Genomic DNA, 19316 nt, shown 5'->3' on the forward strand with positions numbered 1-19316 from the left:
GCATTCTACAATGAACAGCGTCCAAACTGAAAGGCAAGACTGAAGTGCCAGGGAGGGGTAGAAACACGCACATTTAAACTAAGCTGTTATCTTTTCTTTCCTTGGGTGCAAGATCATTTTTAGAACATTTTATTTCATTTAGCTCTACACTAAACCTACACTGTAAATCCCTGGGATTTTTTATTTTTTACTTCAAAATTTTATCTTTTTAAAAAAGATCCATAAATCCTTTATGCCCTTCCTCACATTTCAGTCTGTTTTCATGCACTCTTCCTTCATAACTGAGGGAAAAGAGCTCTAAGTGACATGTTTTTCTTATGCAGGCTTCTGCTCAAATGAGATTACTGAGTTTAAAAGACTAGTTCAATTTCTGTGTTACGAGAAATGCTTCCATTTCTTAAAAAAATCACACTTTTGAACTTCTCTACAAGAGACAGTATTATTATTAGATCTGGTAAGTCCAAGTGTTTCATAACCCATAAACTCCCCTACCTCCTACAACAGCCAGAGCTTCTCAATGACCTGAAGACTCCCATCTTCAAAAGGGTTTTTTTTTGCTTTTTCCAAAATCTCACAGCAACTTTCTTTCAGCAACTCCAGCTTCAAGGGCTCCATTTTAATCACACTTTAGTCATCCTCTCAGAGGAGGAAATACACAATATGCTATTGTGACTGTTTACTCAACTACTGCTCAGAGTTTGGTTAACCCAGCTCATGCTAAGGCTTGATGTGTGCTGGGAGCAGCACCAGGTCAAAGCAAGAGCAGCACATAGGCAGGACAGGTGGCCAGAAAGAGCTAGAGGGCCACTATAATCTGCAACTTGCTGTTTCCTGAAGCCATTATCTTTTGTCTGGCAGTTTCATCATAATATGCTAACTTATGGAAATGGTACAGAGCAAACCTCCAAGCTGGAAGGTATAAAACATCAGCTGACCCAAAAAGCTTTTGAAGCAGATCCAGCAGCAGGTGAACTGCTGAGGTTTTCCCGCTTCCCGGTGTGATACAGGGGACGCCCCGCACTGTGACGGAAAAGGAAGGATAAGCAGTCTCACTGTTGGCTAGGTAACTAATTCTTTTTGCTCACAGATATACGAATTAAGAGGTACAGGTTATAAGTTATGAAACCTTGTGACCTGAATAGTTAGTAAGTGAATTCAGGTGATACTCTGTCAAACTCTGGGTGAAAGGGGATTGAGCCCTGTTCGTTTGCTTTATTTCTTAATGAGCTCATGAAATAATACTCTGAGTACATTGTCCTGTAAATTTGAGAGACACAAATGGACTGTAACAGCTATTCTTACAGAAAATTCTTGGTTACCCAAACGTTTCAGAAATCTTTTTAGGAAAATATGACACAAATATCCTTCTGCACGATACAAGCACTGAAGTGATACATTACTTCATTACTTACTTCAGGGTCCAGTTTGAGATGGAGCCATTCATCTAGCTTCAGTAATGCCAAATTTGCAGTTGTTTCGTCCTCCATCTCACTATCACTGTCATCATTAGATACCCCATCCCCTGAATTAAATATAAAAGGTGCATTAACATTTCTATATTATTTCCACTTACATACAACACTACTGTATCACCAGAAATAAACCCATTTGCCTTCTAAATTTTATTTTAAAATGTAAACATTCGTAAAATCACTTTTTATTTTCTGGAAATGCGCCCCAGCGAAACATTTTTGCTTCAGTTAGCAGAACTCAAGTATCCAGACCTGCTGAGGGCCCTGCTATGTAAGCACTTCTATTGATGGGAGCTGACTCACTCATGTACCTCCATAAATACTAACAAACCATTACCAAACTTTTGCCTGAAGCTGTTTGCAAACCTACACATTGCTCTATGCTTTATTTCCTAGTAAAACAGCAGATTTAAAGACTCCTTGAGAAAACAAAAAGTACATATACATACGGCTGTTAAGTACGATTCTGATTTTTATAAGTGCAATTCAATCAGCATAAACACTATTTTAAGGGTAACACTTTAAAAGCAAGACAGGAAAGCTTCAAAAATAACTTGGAGCCTTACTTTGATTCAAACTAGTATTTCTAGAGAACTGGCAGCAGGATAGATTATTTTTGCTTCTATTCCTACAGCACTCCATTTAAATAAAAAATAAAGGAAATATTTATAAACTCCCTAATACTTCTTGATAATAGTATAGCTAATTGTCATTAAAATGTATCAGTAGAAAATAATGTTTAAAATGCTTGTTTCAGCTGGAAGCAATACGCTCACTTGCCATATTGATAGTCTGTAAATTATTATTCAGTTTGAATAATCTCGTTTAAAGTATAATATACACTCGACTGTAGCCAACACATACATACTACACCTTTCAGCATTAGTACCATTATTAGATATTTTTTATTTCATTATAAACTATACTGTAATTTCTGTGACTTCAGAACTATGTAAGTGTACTTTACAGATATGAATCTACAAGGATTCACAGGACTGAGACATTTATTACAGAGTCTATAAACTATTCTTGAACAGCTCCAGGAACTGCAGCCCTGTCATTTTAAGAATTAGCCAATATATGCATCAAATATTCTTGAAAAATAAGCCTTTCATGTCACATACTAGTGTACACCACTGGAAACATTCAAAATTCAAACCCCCACTATACCTTGAAAGGATGAAGGTTCCTGCAAAGCATTACTTGGTAACCTAGCTGGTCCACAGAAGAGTAATACAGTGACAGGTGTCACAACAGAACAGCATCTGATATTTGCTATCCTGTGAGCTCTCGTCATTTCATCATATATAAGCCAGTCCGTAGGGAGGGCCTGAACAGCTGCAGCTTGCCCATTTGCTGGCGGAATCTGTGCAAGAGCAAATAAGACAAGGCTATTTTACTCTCTATTTGCAATTAAAATAAAAGCTAACGTATTTCTTATTTTATATGTGTAGAAATAAATACATAAATATTTATAGACACATAAACTTATACACACAAATAAAAAAGCGAGAGAGAATTCAACCAGACTCATAAATTATCTTACCACCTTGAAATAAAGCATTCTGCATTAGAAAAGAAACTTAAAAAAAATCTGTTTCAAAGCAGAATTTCTTCCTGCTATTATGAGCAGGCATTGTTACATCTTTAAAACTGTTCCCTAACTAGTTTTTTTTTACCATTCTGTCTCATTCCATCTGGAAGAAGGACTAACTGAAGTAAGTATTGATGAAATAATATTGGAAAAATAAACCAACTCCAATTCTCTGTTTTATCAACTCCCAGGAAAAGTATTTTCTAAAAATTTAGTGTTTAATATACATGCCACTTTTAAAGTACTGACAACTATGAAGAGACGTTTCTAAAACGTTTGATAAAGTACAGTGCTCTTTTTTGTGAACTATAAATTCAAAGTGATTTTACCTTTTTATACTGAGGGTGACTAAGAACAGAGGTAGGATGAAATCGCACTTTCTTCTCCTTTGGTCCAGTCAAAACCAGGCTTTCTCTGTCTACATGCACTAGATTGGGATACATCCCTGCCACTAAGGCAGCTTTGACTATGGCCCAGTTTTCAGAGTTAGTATTAACATCTCTAATATCAGCTCCTCCTCTGGCTCTCACAAAACCTCAAGAAAGAAGAGGACAAAAATGCATTATATCTCATTGCATCTAAGATCTATTTTTTTTTTTGCTTCTCAAAAGGAATTTGAAGAAAAAGTGAAATAAACTACAATTTGTTGCATTTTTCCACCACTGCCAACCTTAACAGCACCAAGAAGAAACCATTATCCTGAAATCCTTGATAAGGGGCTTTGTATTAACATAGACTAGAATCACTTTTTACAACATAAAGACATATCCTATGGAAATAATTTATTAGAATATAAAAATCCAAGGGAATATATCTCACACTGAAAGCCATTGGCATGTGAAACAATCAGGGCACTTTCAGTTAGATCAGCTGTTCTCCAGTCAGCCACTCTTACTCACTCTGGCATCTGCACCATGCCCAGCATGAATGTGTACTGGTCAGTTTCAAATTAAGGAAGGAAAATTATATCATTGCACACTATTCTTCTTACAACTTCTATATACTTGTACTAGGTGCACACTTGACTCCAAAACTGTTACAATTTTTTTCTGAGCTATTTACCTGAGGCTCTAAGCTGGCCAAGCAACTGTGTTCTCATTCCTATGATGATTTCCATCGTGGCTTGAGACAGAAAGTTCTTCTCACAGAAGGATCTCTCCCAGCCATCACTGCGTGCCTTCTGCCACGCCTGTAAAGAAAATTTTTTCACATTTTCCTATTAATTTGATTAGCCAAAATTTTTAAAATGCACTTTTAAAAAAAAAAATTACATCTACGTCAATAAAATGAAGGGGAAAACCATTCTGAAAGAAAAGAAATGTATCAAACCAGATTTTTTTTTCTGGTTAAGTACTAGATTCTCTTTACCCATTCCCTAAATTAACATAGTGATCCTTATGTTACATTATTATAAGATCATTATATCAAGACCATTATTTTAAGTTATTAGTGAGCAGGACATAAAGTGGCATCCTGTTGTAAGGCTCAGAATTTAACCAGGTTTGAAAATATATAAAAAAAGTGTTCCCTCACAAATTTATAAGCTCAATATACAGGAAAGCCACTTGGCAAAAATAAATTTTCTTCTCTAAGGACTTAATCACAGCCTTATCATTCTACATCCAACTTGATTGGTACATCATTTACTTTGATACGTGATCTATTGTGATCAGTACTCATTCTGAAGATGAAATAATACCTGGAAAGCCCTGAGAAGCGCCATATGGTCACTAAATGTTCCTGCAGTAAAACGTTTTCTACACAACATGGCTGCACGCTTTTGAGAGGCCAGTGCAGGTAGGACAAAAGGGTCTCGATATGCAAGAGTAGAAGCAATAGTAAGAACAGGATCCAGGCACTTCAAAACAACAGCACACAACACCATTTTACCAAGGTGTGGTTCTACTGGTAATTCAGTGAGATGATAGCCAAGTTCAGTGAGATCTTCCCAAGGGTCCATGGCATCTATTGTCTTTAAAAAAAATAAAAATTAAAAAAGGGAAAGAAGGGGAAAGTGGACAAAGTTAATTTATAGAAAAGCAGAAAGGATGCGAATACTGGACATTCACTAGACTTGTTCACAAACATTAAGAAAGCAAGTCAAACTCTTAAGAGTTTGAGAAAACATTTTTAAGCACTCTGCTCCATCAACATGGAAACATACTTGCACACACACAAAATGAAAATAGACAATGCACAAAAACTCAAAGCATCCATAAGTAACTAAACACCAGCCTCAGTACAAACTAAACTCGGTAAGATATGTTGCCACACCACAAATGTAGAATCAAATACAATTTCCATCTAAATATATTCCTCTACTGACCTTAAGCATTTGCACAGCATTTCTCACAATTAAAGCTGGTGGAGGATCAGGAGCTTTCGTTAGAAAGTCGACGATTGAACAACTAATTGGAGCCAGAAGTTTTGTGTGTAAACAAAGCTCCTGCAAGTTAAAAAGCAAAAAAGATTGTTAAGATGGGGGAAAAAAATCCAACGCTTTTTTTTGAGTAATAGTATGGTTTGATGATAACACATTTCTTAAAAGTTATAGTTTCTAACTGAATGTGCACCTGAAGTGGCATTCGTAGAAGTTCTGGAGTCTGAAATTCCAACATATTCTGAAATCGCAGCCTGCTGAAGAGACGAAAACAGACTCCAGGCTGACAGCGCCCAGCCCTTGAAAATAAAATACAGGAAATTGTTGAAAATTAGAATTGCTTTTAAAAATAAAATTAAAAAAAAAATTAAAAACCAACACACACACACACAAACTGAGAATGGAAATGTAGAAGCAGATCTAAGAAAAAGATAATTTTGTCATTAAGTTTAAGTCCCACACATGAGGGGGGAATTTTCCAGTACATGGATTATTTTTGATAGTATGGAAATTTTTTATTATAATTTTACCCCAACACTGAAAGATCTGGAGAAACAAAAATAAGGCCTATCTAAAAATAAAGTGATATGGGTTTTTTGCTAACCTAAAATCAAACCCAGTCTCAACTGCCCTTTGCTCTAAGGAATATAAATCATAACTTCTTTTCTTCCTCTTCACATTCCTCAAACAGTTGGAAATTACTCAGGGAGTAAAAGGTAGAATGAAGACCAAACAACTTGTGAGTGAGGGGACAGAGACAGCAAATGCTCACATACGCACTTAAATTCCTGAAGGTTAATGCCAATACCCTATCACCAAACATAGGCATTTGTTGCTACATATCCTTGTAGACCTCACCCAGTGTTGAGAAGAGTATGATAAAGGCCTGTTTGGAGAAGATGAATAAGGAATAACTGCTCAATGTCTTATCTAATACAGGACTGAAGGGGCGTCAATTAAAAACTAGCAATAGGCAGCCCTTTGCCCACAGATCAGTTGTGAAACACCTTACCAGACACTGTGGCTGCTGGTGCTACGTGGGAGAAAGCGGAAGGAGAACAAGTTCATGGGGGGAAACAACCTAGACCTAATGTAAGCTTTGGGAAACTCCTGAGTATCACTTTTCTACGACTTGGGAAATGACTCCAGGGAAACAGATGCTGACCCTTACTCTTCTGCAGAGAATTAGCATTGGCCATTGCCCAAAATGCTACTGGACTAGGCTAGTAACATGACACAGTGTGGCTGCTATTATGTGGTGTACTTTATCCTTAACATACAGGACAGTGTATATTTGCAAAATAAAATTCAGTATGAAGCATTTATTACCTGCCTTTTCTCTGGATAGCACTGGCTTTTGAAATCCACACCATTTTTAGCATTGTAACACAACTCAGTGCATCAAAAGACTTCTATAAAAGCAAAGCAAGGAACACAAAACAAGACTGAATAGGATACATGAAATAAAAGCTATTAATGATTTAGATCAACAGGAGTTCTCTAAAAAAAATAATAATAAGCACCAGCAGCTTCTGCCACAAACATATGCTCTAAAGTACTTAGTTTCAAGTGAATTTATGCTATGTCCTTTGCAATATCTTTACGCCATACAGTTTTCTAAATTAGTTTCCTAGTCAATAGGTAATTGTAAATAAATAAAAGACATGGATTTTGTTTTGTGGTATCACAAACCAAGCAAAAATATGTTATTATGTGCAGTGAAGTTTTCCTCTTTGCCTCACTTAGAAATTATGTCCTTATTTTCCTATATTTGATGCAAAATTACCAAAAAAAATGTATTACCACGAGAACTTCAGAAATTTGGTGTGTGCACCTCCTATGAAATCTGATTTTATTGTCTAAGCTAGGCCTTAAATTGCCTCATTATCTTATTTTTCTTGAACAAGTAATTAGGGAATGGGCATTCAACACATCAAAAACAATGTTTAAAAACTTAAGGGATTAGACATCGGCTAGACACAATAGTAGGATAAAGGGAACTCCCAGTGTTGTCTAAGTCTCAGGAAGACAGCGATATAAACTGACGGACTTGTTTTAAAAATTAAACAGAAATACTAATTTTAAAATATACATATAGAGATATATTAATATATCAATATATAAACCTGCAATAGCTTTTACAGGGTTTTTAAATAGCAGTATTTGTCATAAAACAAATGGATGTCAAAACTTCTCACTGAGGTTTTGTTGCTTGACATGCACTAGCTCTCAATTTACTGTAAAACCCAAAATTTATTACGTGTTTTAAAATAACACTAGGAAGTTTACTGTCCAAGGAAAGTTTAAACCAATCGTACCTCTTTCATCTTGCCTGAGTCAATAACAAATACAACATCATTGACTGTTATGCTGGTTTCTGCAATATTAGTAGAAAGAATCTGCAATTAAAAACAACAAAACAAAAAAACTATAGTAACTGTAAAAGCACAGACAAAATAGATCAACATAATATCTGAAGAAGTCCTCTGATACTTGCTATTTTGCGGACGCCAGGAGGTGGACTTTTAAGCACCTTCTTCTGATCCAAAGTTTGCATATTTGAATGAAGCATGAAAACTTGGTATCTAACACAAGACAAAGAGCACTTTTAAGGATCTTTAAAATAAACAATAAAAACTCAAGACAATCATAGAAACTAGACGTTTTACCTGTGAGCATTATCAGCAAATCTCTTGTCATCAAAAAGAATACGGTCCTTCAGGCTAACTATCTCATCATATCCAGGAAGAAATATTAAAATCGCTCCTAAAACAGAAGTTGGTTTGCAGGGTTAAACAGAAATTTCACTTCAAATATCTGTCAGTGCTGTCTATACTAGCATTTGGATGGTTTTACCTACTAGGTGTTACTGAAAAAAGAGCACAACCCATCAGAAGCTGAATCCCACAGCAAGTTCTTTGCAGTGTGTATATATACCTACCAGCATCAAAATTATGACAGATGTTATAAAGTAAGTGCATAATCAGGTCCAGATCCACCTTTTCGTCATCAAAACTGTGATGATAAGCATTTAACAGTTCTCTGTCCTCTGCACTAAGGTCACTATCGCTTGTTTGGACCAGGGAACTTTCATCCAGAATTCCAAATTCCACTGAAGCACTAAAATATACAAACACACAGGCCAGAGTCAAGGTTGTTTGCTCAGGGTTTGCATTCAGCCATCAACTCAAATTTAGATCAAGACCAACAAGACTATTCATCTTGAATTTTAATTTTAAAGTGTAGCAGAACAGCATCTCCACGATACTATTACTGTTCACCGATTTAAGTATTAACACAGCAAAGCACGCAACTTCAATTTTTAGCATTAACTTCACATTTATTATAGTCATTGAAACACAACCATAAGCAAATGTGACAGAACTTGAAGTATAAAGACACCATTTGTTTATCTGTCAAAGGAAAAATATTGAAAAGAAATGTTTTTTCAAAAAACTTCCTTACCTTAGCAGTTAAGCAGGTACTACACTAACAGAAATGACACCAAGAGAAATTATAATACAGGTCTCTACAAAACTGTAATTAATCTATGATAACTGTAAGTTAATCAAAAAGCAATTCTTGAATGGCCTAGTGTACATATTACTCATTTAACGTTTCACAGGTTGGAAGGGACCTTGAAGATCATTGAGTTCCAACCCCACTGCCATAGGCAGAGACACCTCCCTCTAGACCAGGTTGCTCAAAGCCCCATCCAGCCTGGCCTTGAACACCTCAAGGGATGGGGCCTCCACAACTTCCCTGGGAAATTTGTTCCAGTGCTTCACCAACCTCAGAGGGAAAAACTTTCCTAATAGCTATTTTAAGTCTACCCTCTTCCAGTTTGAAGCCATGACCCCTCATCCTATCACTACACGCCCTTGTAAAAAGTCTTTCCTGTGGGCTCACTTTAAGCACTGGACGGCTACTGTAAGGTATCCCCGGAGCCTTCTCTTCTTCAGGCTGAACAACTCCAACTCTCTCAGCCTCTCCTCATAGGAGAGGTGCTCCAGCTCTCCGGTCATCTTTGTGACCCTCCTCTGGACCCGCTCCAGCAGGTCTATGTCCTTCTTCTGTTGAGGGCTCCAGAGCTGGATGCAATATTCCAGGTGGGGTCTCACGAGAGCAGAGTAGAGGTAGAATTTCCTTGAATTCTACCAATCACTGTTCTGCAAGTGCATGGTGTTTCCTTTTAAGGGACTAGCATTAATGTTATAATTACACTTTCACACATTTTAATTTTGCAGGATATAGCAAAACTATATTTAACCTTGTAACATAAATACGTTAAATATAAACAGAGGAGTGTTGAGCCCACAGTGATTTTAAGGAGACAAAGTAGTGACAAAAATTCAGCAGGGCACAGGCCCACCTCTCAAGCCTGTCCAGGTCCCTCTGGATGGCATCCCTTCCCTCCAGCGTGTCGACTGCTGTTAACCGTTTCTTTAATATGACTGTCACGTATCAACAATATACAGATAAAAACACACCGTAAATTTTTTTCCAAAGTAAGTATCTGAAATTAAAGTGGTGCATCATATAGAATCAGAATCTCCTCTGCATATTTGTTTAGAACAGAATACAGTAGAATAGAACAGAACAGTTCTGTTTCAGAACCTACAACGATCATCTAGTTTAAGTTACTATAATCACATCCCACCTAGATATATAATCATATAATCATGATAGGAATGTCCAAATCAAGATGATAAATGCTAATAATATAAAAGAAGCTCTACACCACTAGAACTATATTTATAGTAGGAGTTGTGCAAACATAATCGCTATGGTACTGAATACAAATGAACTTTTTTTTAAATAACCACGTTTTCAAAATATTCCTATTCTCAAATAAATCATGCTATTTAGGCCATATTTTAAAGCACAAAAAGCTAAAAACTGCTCTGATAAAAAGAAAACAAAACAAGCTCCCCTTCACCATGTTATACAAGTGTTTCTGCAAAGTAGTTATAGCTTACCTGTAGGACTCCAACAAGTCAACAACCTCTGTCTGTCCAAAGCGCTTAGCCCAGTCCAAAGCCATCCTGAAAGAATTGCATAAAAATCTTTAATAATTTCTCACTTAAAAAGACACACATCAATAGCACATCACGTGAGGAGACAACTGACACTGCATTTGTCTATCAATTTCTGCATTACTATTTAATCAGTATCACTATTGCTGGATCTGCAACTTCCCATTTTAAAGTTCATAGACAGGTGTAATAGTCACATGATTTTTAGATAACTGCAATTCTTCAGCAAGAAAGAACTCTAGTTTTACACAGAAGCACATGCAAACACGTAGAAGGAAATGAGGAGGAAGAATGTACCATTCCTTCAAAAACCACACACTGCATGCCTTTTTGCAGTACCCTTTACTACCTCCTTTAAATCACCCATTTAAGTCACACCATTTTTCTCCTAAATGTGTGAAAACATTGGGCTTTTTGAAGGCTTAAGGAAGTTGCAGTCCTCACAATGCAGTTCACACTGTTTTCCTTTTAAACCACATTCTTTCGCAAGTTTTTCAAGTGGTAGTAGCAAATATGAGACCCCTGGAACCCTAATTATTATCTTTCCATATTACAATTGTTTACTATAGTTCCCTGTTTATATGAAGACGCAATTCATGGCCACAAAAATCTGAATTTTTATAGATTCACAAATATTTTTACATGATACAACATAGTTACACATATAACACAGCAAAGAACTTTGCACCTGCAATACACTTTTTAAATTCAATATAGATTGCTCTCTTAAAATAAGAATCGCCAAAGATTTTGGGTCTAATTCAATCAACCCAGTGAGAAAGATTCCGATTTTTCTTCTAAACAGAGTGTTAAATCAGGCTCATTGAAAGCAACAGTGTATATCCATATTTGAGACCGTTTAATTAAGAACCCTATTTAGAATTTACAGAAAACAACACGATGAACAGAATTTATAAATTGTTTAGACTGCCAAAACCTATTAGCGCATCCAGTTGTCTGATAAATTAGTTTAGATGTTATAGAAATTTCCTTCTCATTTTTATATTGAGAAATAAATCTCTTTCTGTGTGTTTTTACCAGCCATTGGATGATTTGCAGTGGATATTTGCTCCCATACTGATCAGTTGTTCCACTTGACTCAGAAAGCCTCTCCCTGAAGCAATCATTAGTGCAGTTGCACTGGTTTCACTGTGCCTATAATCAACTGAGAAGTAAAAAAAAATAATCAGCAAAACCAATACAAACGTTATTTTTTCATCTAAATGTAGTATGAATACGATTTTCAAAACCCAGCCGAAAGAGAATTTGTTTCCTCACTTCATCCCATCAGTCAGTTCATGTGAATTTAACACTATTTTAGAAACATATACTATCTGTCAATACTTCAAAACAAGTATCAAATAATTAATAACTACAAAACTTGTCGATTCTGGTAACCCTATTCATTTTTTCAATAGGCATCAGAATTCAAAGGTAATAACATTTGAACTTGGAGATAAAGTAGCCACAGAAATTCAAATCATTTTGTGTTTGTTTTTTTCTTCAGTAATAAGATGAGAATCTTACCACTGACATTTTCAGTTAAAATGAGATGGAACACCTGAGCAAAGGAATCAATATCTTTATGCAACCAGATGTCAGAAAGACAAGAATCCATTTCTTTTATTAGCCACGGTTCAAGGCAATTTGCATCTTTTTCAGTCTGAAGAAAAAAAAACAGTATTGAAAGATGAATCTCTTCAAAAAGTCTTTATTCTCACATCAGACACAAAGAATTTGAACAGTTAGTTTTCCAAGGAAAAACCAGAATACAGCATTCAGATATCAGATAAAGCATTTATTGTATCATATGCAAGTACTTTAAACAATGGCAGTCCAATCATTTGATCTAAACAAAAGTTACATACAACCATCATAACTGAAAAGCACATTTTAGCTAGAGCAGTTCATGCTAACAACAACAAGAAAAAATATTTTAAAATACGTTAATATCCTTCTAGAAACTATACAGGAATAATATCTTTAGAAAACAGTTTTAAGTAATAGTAATAATATAATGCAGAATTAAACATCTCTTCCAACAAAAGGAAAAACTTACCAGTTGATTAAATACTGTGTCACCACCATCATCCAACACATTATCCTCTTCAGTTGCACTTGGGACAGACCTTTGCTTCTGAGATTCCAGTTTGCTATTATTTTCTTGAGCAGAACACCACTCAGTAAGAGTGCTTTGCTGTTTCTCTTCTAGAATGCATAGAGTATTTAAAAAGTTTTACAGTCATCTTAATTATCCATTGTTTTCAGCTACAAAAAATAGTTCTGTCAAATCACTAAGTTTTATCTATTCAATCTATTTTATTTAATTTAGAATGCTGTTTCCAGTCCAATAAGTTCCACAATGAAGGGCACCCATTTGGGCGCTTAGGCCCCCTAAGTCTCCAGTGTCTCAACTTACTACATTCAAATGAACTTCGTGAGTAAGTATTTTCTAAACAATTCTCAGTCCAAATCTTTCTCCAGAAGTGAAATACCAAAGAGAAGTGATATAGCTCCTGTATGTAACAACTAATTTTTGTGTACAAGTAGAAGAAACAGTAGAAGACACCAGTGTCTTAGCTGAACTTTTCTATCTACAGTGATGAGAGCTGAGCACCACAATAAATATACTGGACTTCGGACTATATGTTATAGCTTTGGGGTTTGCCTTTTCTTTTTTTCTTTTTTTTTTTTTTTTTAAATACACTCTAGGATCATTACTTTCAGTTGTCAGGAAAACTTCTCAAATAATACATCCACTTCATCAACTGAAAAATAACTGTATTAAGTTCAAGCATGTTAATACTTCTGGGCTATATATATAAAATATATCCATGTCTAAAGAAGGCAGTGAAAATGCTACAAATAGGAACCACTTCTGTGCAAGATGTACAAAATCCTGCCCTCTTTAATGGCTGCACCTTAATTTGCAGCCTAAAGTCAGAACATATGTTCTGCTTCTGCAGTTTTTCTGTGGGCAAAGCCCCCAGTTACATGCAATTCTACTCCATAATAATTTGGAAAAATACAATATTTGTCAACTGAAGGCAAAAAGAATGCAACCATTGAAAAACAGTGAAAATACTTGTTTCAAAGTTACATAATCTACTTAAATAATGTCAATACAGAGCTTAAAGATACTCGCTATCATCTAAGGATGTCTCATTTAATATTCTGACTTCAGAATTTTAACAGTCATCCTATTTAGTTGTTCAACCAATCCATGAGACTTATTGCCAATCCTAACAATTAAGAAGTCCACCAACCTCGCTGTTTCTCTTTTTTGTACTTTACCATCTCTTTGTTTGTATACCCAGTGCTTCGTAAAATGTCCTCCAAAAACATCTCTTTAACTTCAAAAGGTCTTCCTTGTACTGAAAGTATAAATAATTCATAAAATATTAGATAATGTCTAACTTCACTCATAATCTTCATTTAAAAAATTTTGTAGACACAAGAAGTTAATTAAAAATCATTAGGGCCTGATTTAAGATATTATTACTTTCCTTGAAAAATCTTGTAAGAGTTATCTTCACTGGAGTTTATTTTCTTAAGATTACGGGGCCGCAAATAAAAACAGTGTTTCAAAAGGGAAATGCCAGCTTGTTTCTCATTAACCTCTTCCATTTTATTTAAGTGTTACAGTAAGAGATACACGTGATTGTAACTTATTCATTGCGATTTTATAAAAATGAGGGGAAAAAAGACCCAATTTGCTGAAGGTTACAGAAAAGAATTCACTGTGTAAAAATGCCACCTGCATTACAAAATGTAACAGCAATTGATACAGCTTTAGCGCAACATCCTACGAGCGGACTGACACCTTTGTATTAAACTACCTTTTTTCTCTCAATTTTCTCAATCACTTCCACCAAAATTGAATTTCTTTACCGAATATTTCCTGATAAATGAGACATTCCAAATGGTCTTTATCTCCTAACAATTTACTCTGATCTCTTTTTCAATATCACTGTTTCCTAGACTTCATGGACATTAAAGGTTCTTTTTCACATGAAGAAGTGAAGTATCTAGATTTTAATTTCTGGTCTCTTAGCAGACATTTACCATAGCTGACGTTAAATCACCTTTCTCTTCTTTAGAAAGAACAATCTACAATTCACATACTTTTAGAAGTGGTCATGAAGGAAGTCTTCCAACATTGGTTACGAATTCCATGTACTACAGGAACCCACAACTACAGAATGTTGGTTTCTGCGGCCAGGATTTTGACAGCTATACTGTTGAGGGAGGATCAGATCTTTTTCGTGACATGAACAGACAAAGTATCTAAACCCTCTTTTAATTCTTGTATTCTTAAAAATGGAAAAAGGAAATTGTCTTTTCGACGTTGATTAGCCTGTGAAGACTTGTATGTGGTAACAGTATAACCACTAAGGTAAACCGGAGAGATTGTAATCAGAATTTCCTGAATAAACATATTGATCTAAGTGAACAAGAAGCTACAAGAAGAGTAAACTGGAAAGCCACACAACAATTATAACTTAGGTTTCCCCTACAAAATAAATAAAAAAAAAAATTGGAAAAGACTGAAATCATGTAGTTTCCAGATTCCCGTCTCCAACAAGTTGCAAGTCTTATTTTAACTAGGCAGAAATTCAGAACTGGGAACTAAAAACAAACGTGTCTATCTGTAAGAAAAATAGATTTATTTTTCAGGAACAATAACTAAAATAAGCCAATGATTTGTAGAGAGGATTATTAAGGAAGTGATCCCACCCATGTCCTGGGACTGTGGATCCTCTTAGAAAAAGGCTGACATCAATTGTCCTTGATTGTTTTGAAAACAAAGCGTTTCTCTTAAAAGCTTCTTTTCAAAACACGTTATTCTCAGGCATCATTGTTGAAAAAGGAAGAGGACTGCAAGGTGCCGGCAGAGGTCACCCATGCAGAAAACTTGCAAGCCAAGAGTGTGAATTAAAAAATATAAAAAAAAGCATCTCCCACACATCTATCTTTTACCTCTACTAAAGATCAGCCAAATGAAATTAATCCAGCAATAATAAAAACAACATTTCTTGGCATTTGAATGTAATCTAACTGCAGATTACTGAGCCTGCACAGAAATTAACATACATTGCCATGTCTTTTCTCAATGTTTACCTAGATTAACAGCTAATAATTTACTTTAAAATAATCATGAAAACCCAATTTGCCTAGGCCTGTATTTCTGAAGTGACCAGGTGCAGTTATCTGGGTTTTTTCCAGTAACCAGCAGCAATCTTTGTGAGGCCTGAAGAACTAAAATCTACTGGAATTAATTAATATATAATACACTCTTGTAGATCAAAGGGTTTACATCCCCATGGAGATCAGCACTTTAAGAACCTTTTCCTGCTTCTTGAATTGAACATGGTGGGGGCCAGGACATCCCTGCATTTACAGAACTCCCTGGGATAAAAGCACTTTACTCTGAAGTAGGTGCAAAGAGTTCAAAAACAACAAAAATGAATAAACGAAGAACAAGCATTGCTGTAACTCAGTGTATTTATCATGTTCCCTTGCTCAGAATGGCTCGCTACAGTCTAATAAGATCTGTAAGTCCTAGGGCAGGTATACTCAGCTTTAACAGTTTATAAAAATACTTACTGTGTATTACTGGGCAACTTCCAAAATACCTAATAAAGAGATCTGCATCTAGAGCAGCACTAGAAATAATCAGTTTTAAATTAGTCTGTTTTTGCAACACATCTCTCAGTTTTATTAACAAGAAGTCACTGAACCTATCCCTCTCATGTACTTCATCCTATAAAAAAAGTGGGAAAAAAAAAACAACAGATAAACATCATAGATTCAAGATTATAACTTTTCAAAAATATGAAGTTTTTTCAAAACCTAAAATATATAATTTTTTGGTACATTACAGATGCCTTAGAATGTCTAATTCTAGTTTAAGTAAGGATTTTTTTTTTAAATGATCCAAAAGTCAAAAAATGTTTCAAAAAGTTTTATAAAAATATCAGAGCAGACCGCTCTGTTAATGCACAAGCCACATATACCTCGATTTCAGAGGGTAAAGTGAACTTTGGAAGGTTTTATAATTCTTATATTTGAATCTCAATTTCCAGATAAGGACACAAATCGCAAATCCTACAAATATTATAATAAATGCTCACTTCCCAATTGCTGAACATTTGAAGAAGTGTATCATAGCACATAGTGAGAAAAAAGCTAGACTGCTTAGATCCACAAAGTCATGCACAAAGCTTATCATCAATTAAGGCACATGACTGATTAGAGCAATCATCTTTGTTGGTGGGTTCTTCTGTTCTGTTTTATTTTATGAACTTATGAAGCAGGGACCCAAACGCAACATTTTTAGTCTGAAGTCAAGAATATATGAATTCTCACGCTTTCTTCCATTTTGATAAACAGGCAGGCACATAAAATGATCATGAATTTTTCTGCCTTCAGCACTGGAGAACTTAATTTTGCGATTAACATTCTGGTTCCACTGACTTCTCAAGCTCCACCATAGGAATATTCACATAATCATTAACATGCGCACTTATTTGCTGAAAATTAGACTATTCATTATCTTGAAAACATCTGGGCAAACCAAAGGACTGCAAACCCGGTATTGCTATAACAAGTACATGATAAAAGAAATTCTGACATGCTCACATTGAATCATATCTACATAAGCCTCCCTAAGGCTTTTCTGCTTTCTGACAAAGGAAGGTCCAAAAAATATAGAGCTCTGTCCTCCACAACTGCATCATGATTCCAAAACTAATTACTGGCATTAACCTAAAATAAGATACTTCTACACAAAAAAAAAAAAAAACCAAACAAAAAGACTCAGAAAGTCTTTAACGTTAATGCAGATTCTGACCAAACGAGAACACCCTAAGTGCTCAGCAAATTAATAAAGAAAACTAGGATCTGATCTTCCAATTAACAAGTAATACATATTGCTCCACCTCACATGCAATAGGACTCTTACCACAATAACATGTGTCACTGTTGATAGAGCGCTGTCTCCAGCCATTAGCGTGCGAAGTAGTATGCCATTAGTGCAAAATGTTAACAGTGTCTTTGGAGAAACCCTATTGAACAACAGTACATAAAGATACTTCAGTCTTCTGCACCATTTGAATGCATGCTAGCTTTCCACTACTTACTAAAAATTAAAGGATTGAAGAGCTGCTCACCAGAAGTGTAATTAGATTATAGTTCTCTCACCAAAGAATTCATGTGTACTATTTGTTATTAAACTATGCCTATTCCCAGTGAGTTCCTAAGGAATTTTAGTGCTTATGCTCCAAAACTTCAGACAATGGATTCATGAACAAAGTGAGACTCAAATTTATACAGATAAATAAGCAAGTGAAACAGAACCTTGAGAACATCTCTATGTTGTTTAATTTACTGGAAAATTCAGTGTGGAGTGCTTTGGAAAAACAGGTTTCAATTCTTCACCATATGCTTGGATATAGTCTTTGTATTTGCCTATACTTGACCGAAAATCAAAGAAATCGTGATCCTTTTCAAATGCTTTAATTTTCCTCTTCAAGAATTTAAAAATCTTTAAAAGTAACTATTCTAGTAGCCGTGGCAGAGTTACAAGTGGAAGTAAAAACAATGATTGCCACTACTTTCTCCAACACTGCCACCTTAAGTACTGAAAAGTTCCTTTGTAGCATACTCTGCAGTTCTTTTCTGGAAGACATGAGCTCACTAGTTATCATATGTGTTTTTCTTTCCAAGTTTGGAATTCACCCCTCCTTTCAAAAATCCTCTCCATATTAAATGCAAGGAACACATCCAAGATGGAAATGCTTTACTTCACTCATCTCTACTCCTCTCTCTTCTTCATTGGCCTTCTAGAAAACATTGTTGTCTAACAGTTCACAAAACTTTAAAAAAATAAGACTTCTGCGTTACTGTAAACACCTCCATCCCCCATCTTTTTTTCCCAAGTTATACTGCCATCCCTCCCTTTTGTTCTCTCTCGAGAGAATCTATTGATTCTTCTTAAGCAGGATTTTCCGCACTGTTTCCAATAATTATTCCATTCTTATCTGAACTATAGTTTGTTCTTCTTCAGTCAGTATAGTGCTTCCACACATTAATCATCCACCTTATTTGCAAATCATCTTTAATAGCTCTTTTAATCCCTTAATAGCCTTGTGAGCTTTTGTACACATATTCAAATTCTTCTTTAACTTGGTTTTGTTGTTCAATTGCATTCATTTTCATTAGCTGTGTGATATCTTCATACATATAAGCAACATAACCAGCTGTACCTTTTGCCATCTTCTTACTCCTATCCCATGCTGCCCATTCCTGGAAATCCCACCAGCTACACAGCTCAAAGAATCTGAAACCACACACAATCTTCAGATAGTGAAGCTATGCAGGGAGAAAATAAGGAGAGCCAAAGCACAGCTAGAGCTCAACCTAGCTGCAGCTGTTAAAGATAATAAAAAATGTTTCTATATATTCATTAACAACAAAAGGAGGATTAGGGAAAATCTCCCTCCTTTATTGGATGCAGAGGGAAACATTGTCACAAAGGATGAGGAAAAGGCTGAGGTGCTCAATGCCTACTTTGCGTCAGTCTTTAGCAGTGGAACTAGCTGTTCCCTAGACACAGGGAGGGGAAGCAGAATGAGAGCATCACGATTAAAGAGGAAGAGATCAGTGACCTGCTATGCTGCTTGGATGCACACAAGTCTATGGCATCGGATGGGCTACACCCAAGAGTGCCGAAAGAGTTGGTAGACGTGCTCGCCAAACCGCTTTCCATCATTTACCGAAGTCATGGCTAACTGGGGAGGTCCCAATGGACTGGAGGGTGGCAAATGTAACAC

General features: G+C 35.7%; 1 protein-coding gene across 1 annotated transcript in view; it reads right to left on the bottom strand.

Annotated features, from left to right (window-relative positions):
• The window catches only part of YTHDC2 (YTH domain containing 2), a 33937-nt gene that overhangs the window by 5475 nt on the left and 9146 nt on the right, over positions 1 to 19316 (bottom strand). The window contains exons 5-23 of the mRNA XM_009893810.1: positions 17447 to 17549; positions 16090 to 16246; positions 13749 to 13856; positions 12542 to 12690; positions 12010 to 12145; positions 11521 to 11647; positions 10426 to 10491; positions 8388 to 8566; positions 8116 to 8212; positions 7944 to 8031; positions 7765 to 7845; positions 6776 to 6858; positions 5640 to 5745; positions 5393 to 5512; positions 4766 to 5038; positions 4129 to 4255; positions 3396 to 3601; positions 2643 to 2838; positions 1413 to 1522 (exon numbers count right to left, since the gene is read on the bottom strand). Coding sequence (XP_009892112.1) covers positions 1413 to 1522; positions 2643 to 2838; positions 3396 to 3601; positions 4129 to 4255; positions 4766 to 5038; positions 5393 to 5512; positions 5640 to 5745; positions 6776 to 6858; positions 7765 to 7845; positions 7944 to 8031; positions 8116 to 8212; positions 8388 to 8566; positions 10426 to 10491; positions 11521 to 11647; positions 12010 to 12145; positions 12542 to 12690; positions 13749 to 13856; positions 16090 to 16246; positions 17447 to 17549 — 2512 coding nt within the window. The remainder of the gene's footprint in view (positions 1 to 1412; positions 1523 to 2642; positions 2839 to 3395; positions 3602 to 4128; positions 4256 to 4765; positions 5039 to 5392; positions 5513 to 5639; positions 5746 to 6775; positions 6859 to 7764; positions 7846 to 7943; positions 8032 to 8115; positions 8213 to 8387; positions 8567 to 10425; positions 10492 to 11520; positions 11648 to 12009; positions 12146 to 12541; positions 12691 to 13748; positions 13857 to 16089; positions 16247 to 17446; positions 17550 to 19316) is intronic.

Source organism: Charadrius vociferus, unplaced genomic scaffold (assembly GCF_000708025.1).
Source record: "Charadrius vociferus isolate BGI_N301 unplaced genomic scaffold, ASM70802v2 scaffold158, whole genome shotgun sequence".
Classification (NCBI taxonomy): Eukaryota; Metazoa; Chordata; class Aves; order Charadriiformes; family Charadriidae; genus Charadrius; species Charadrius vociferus.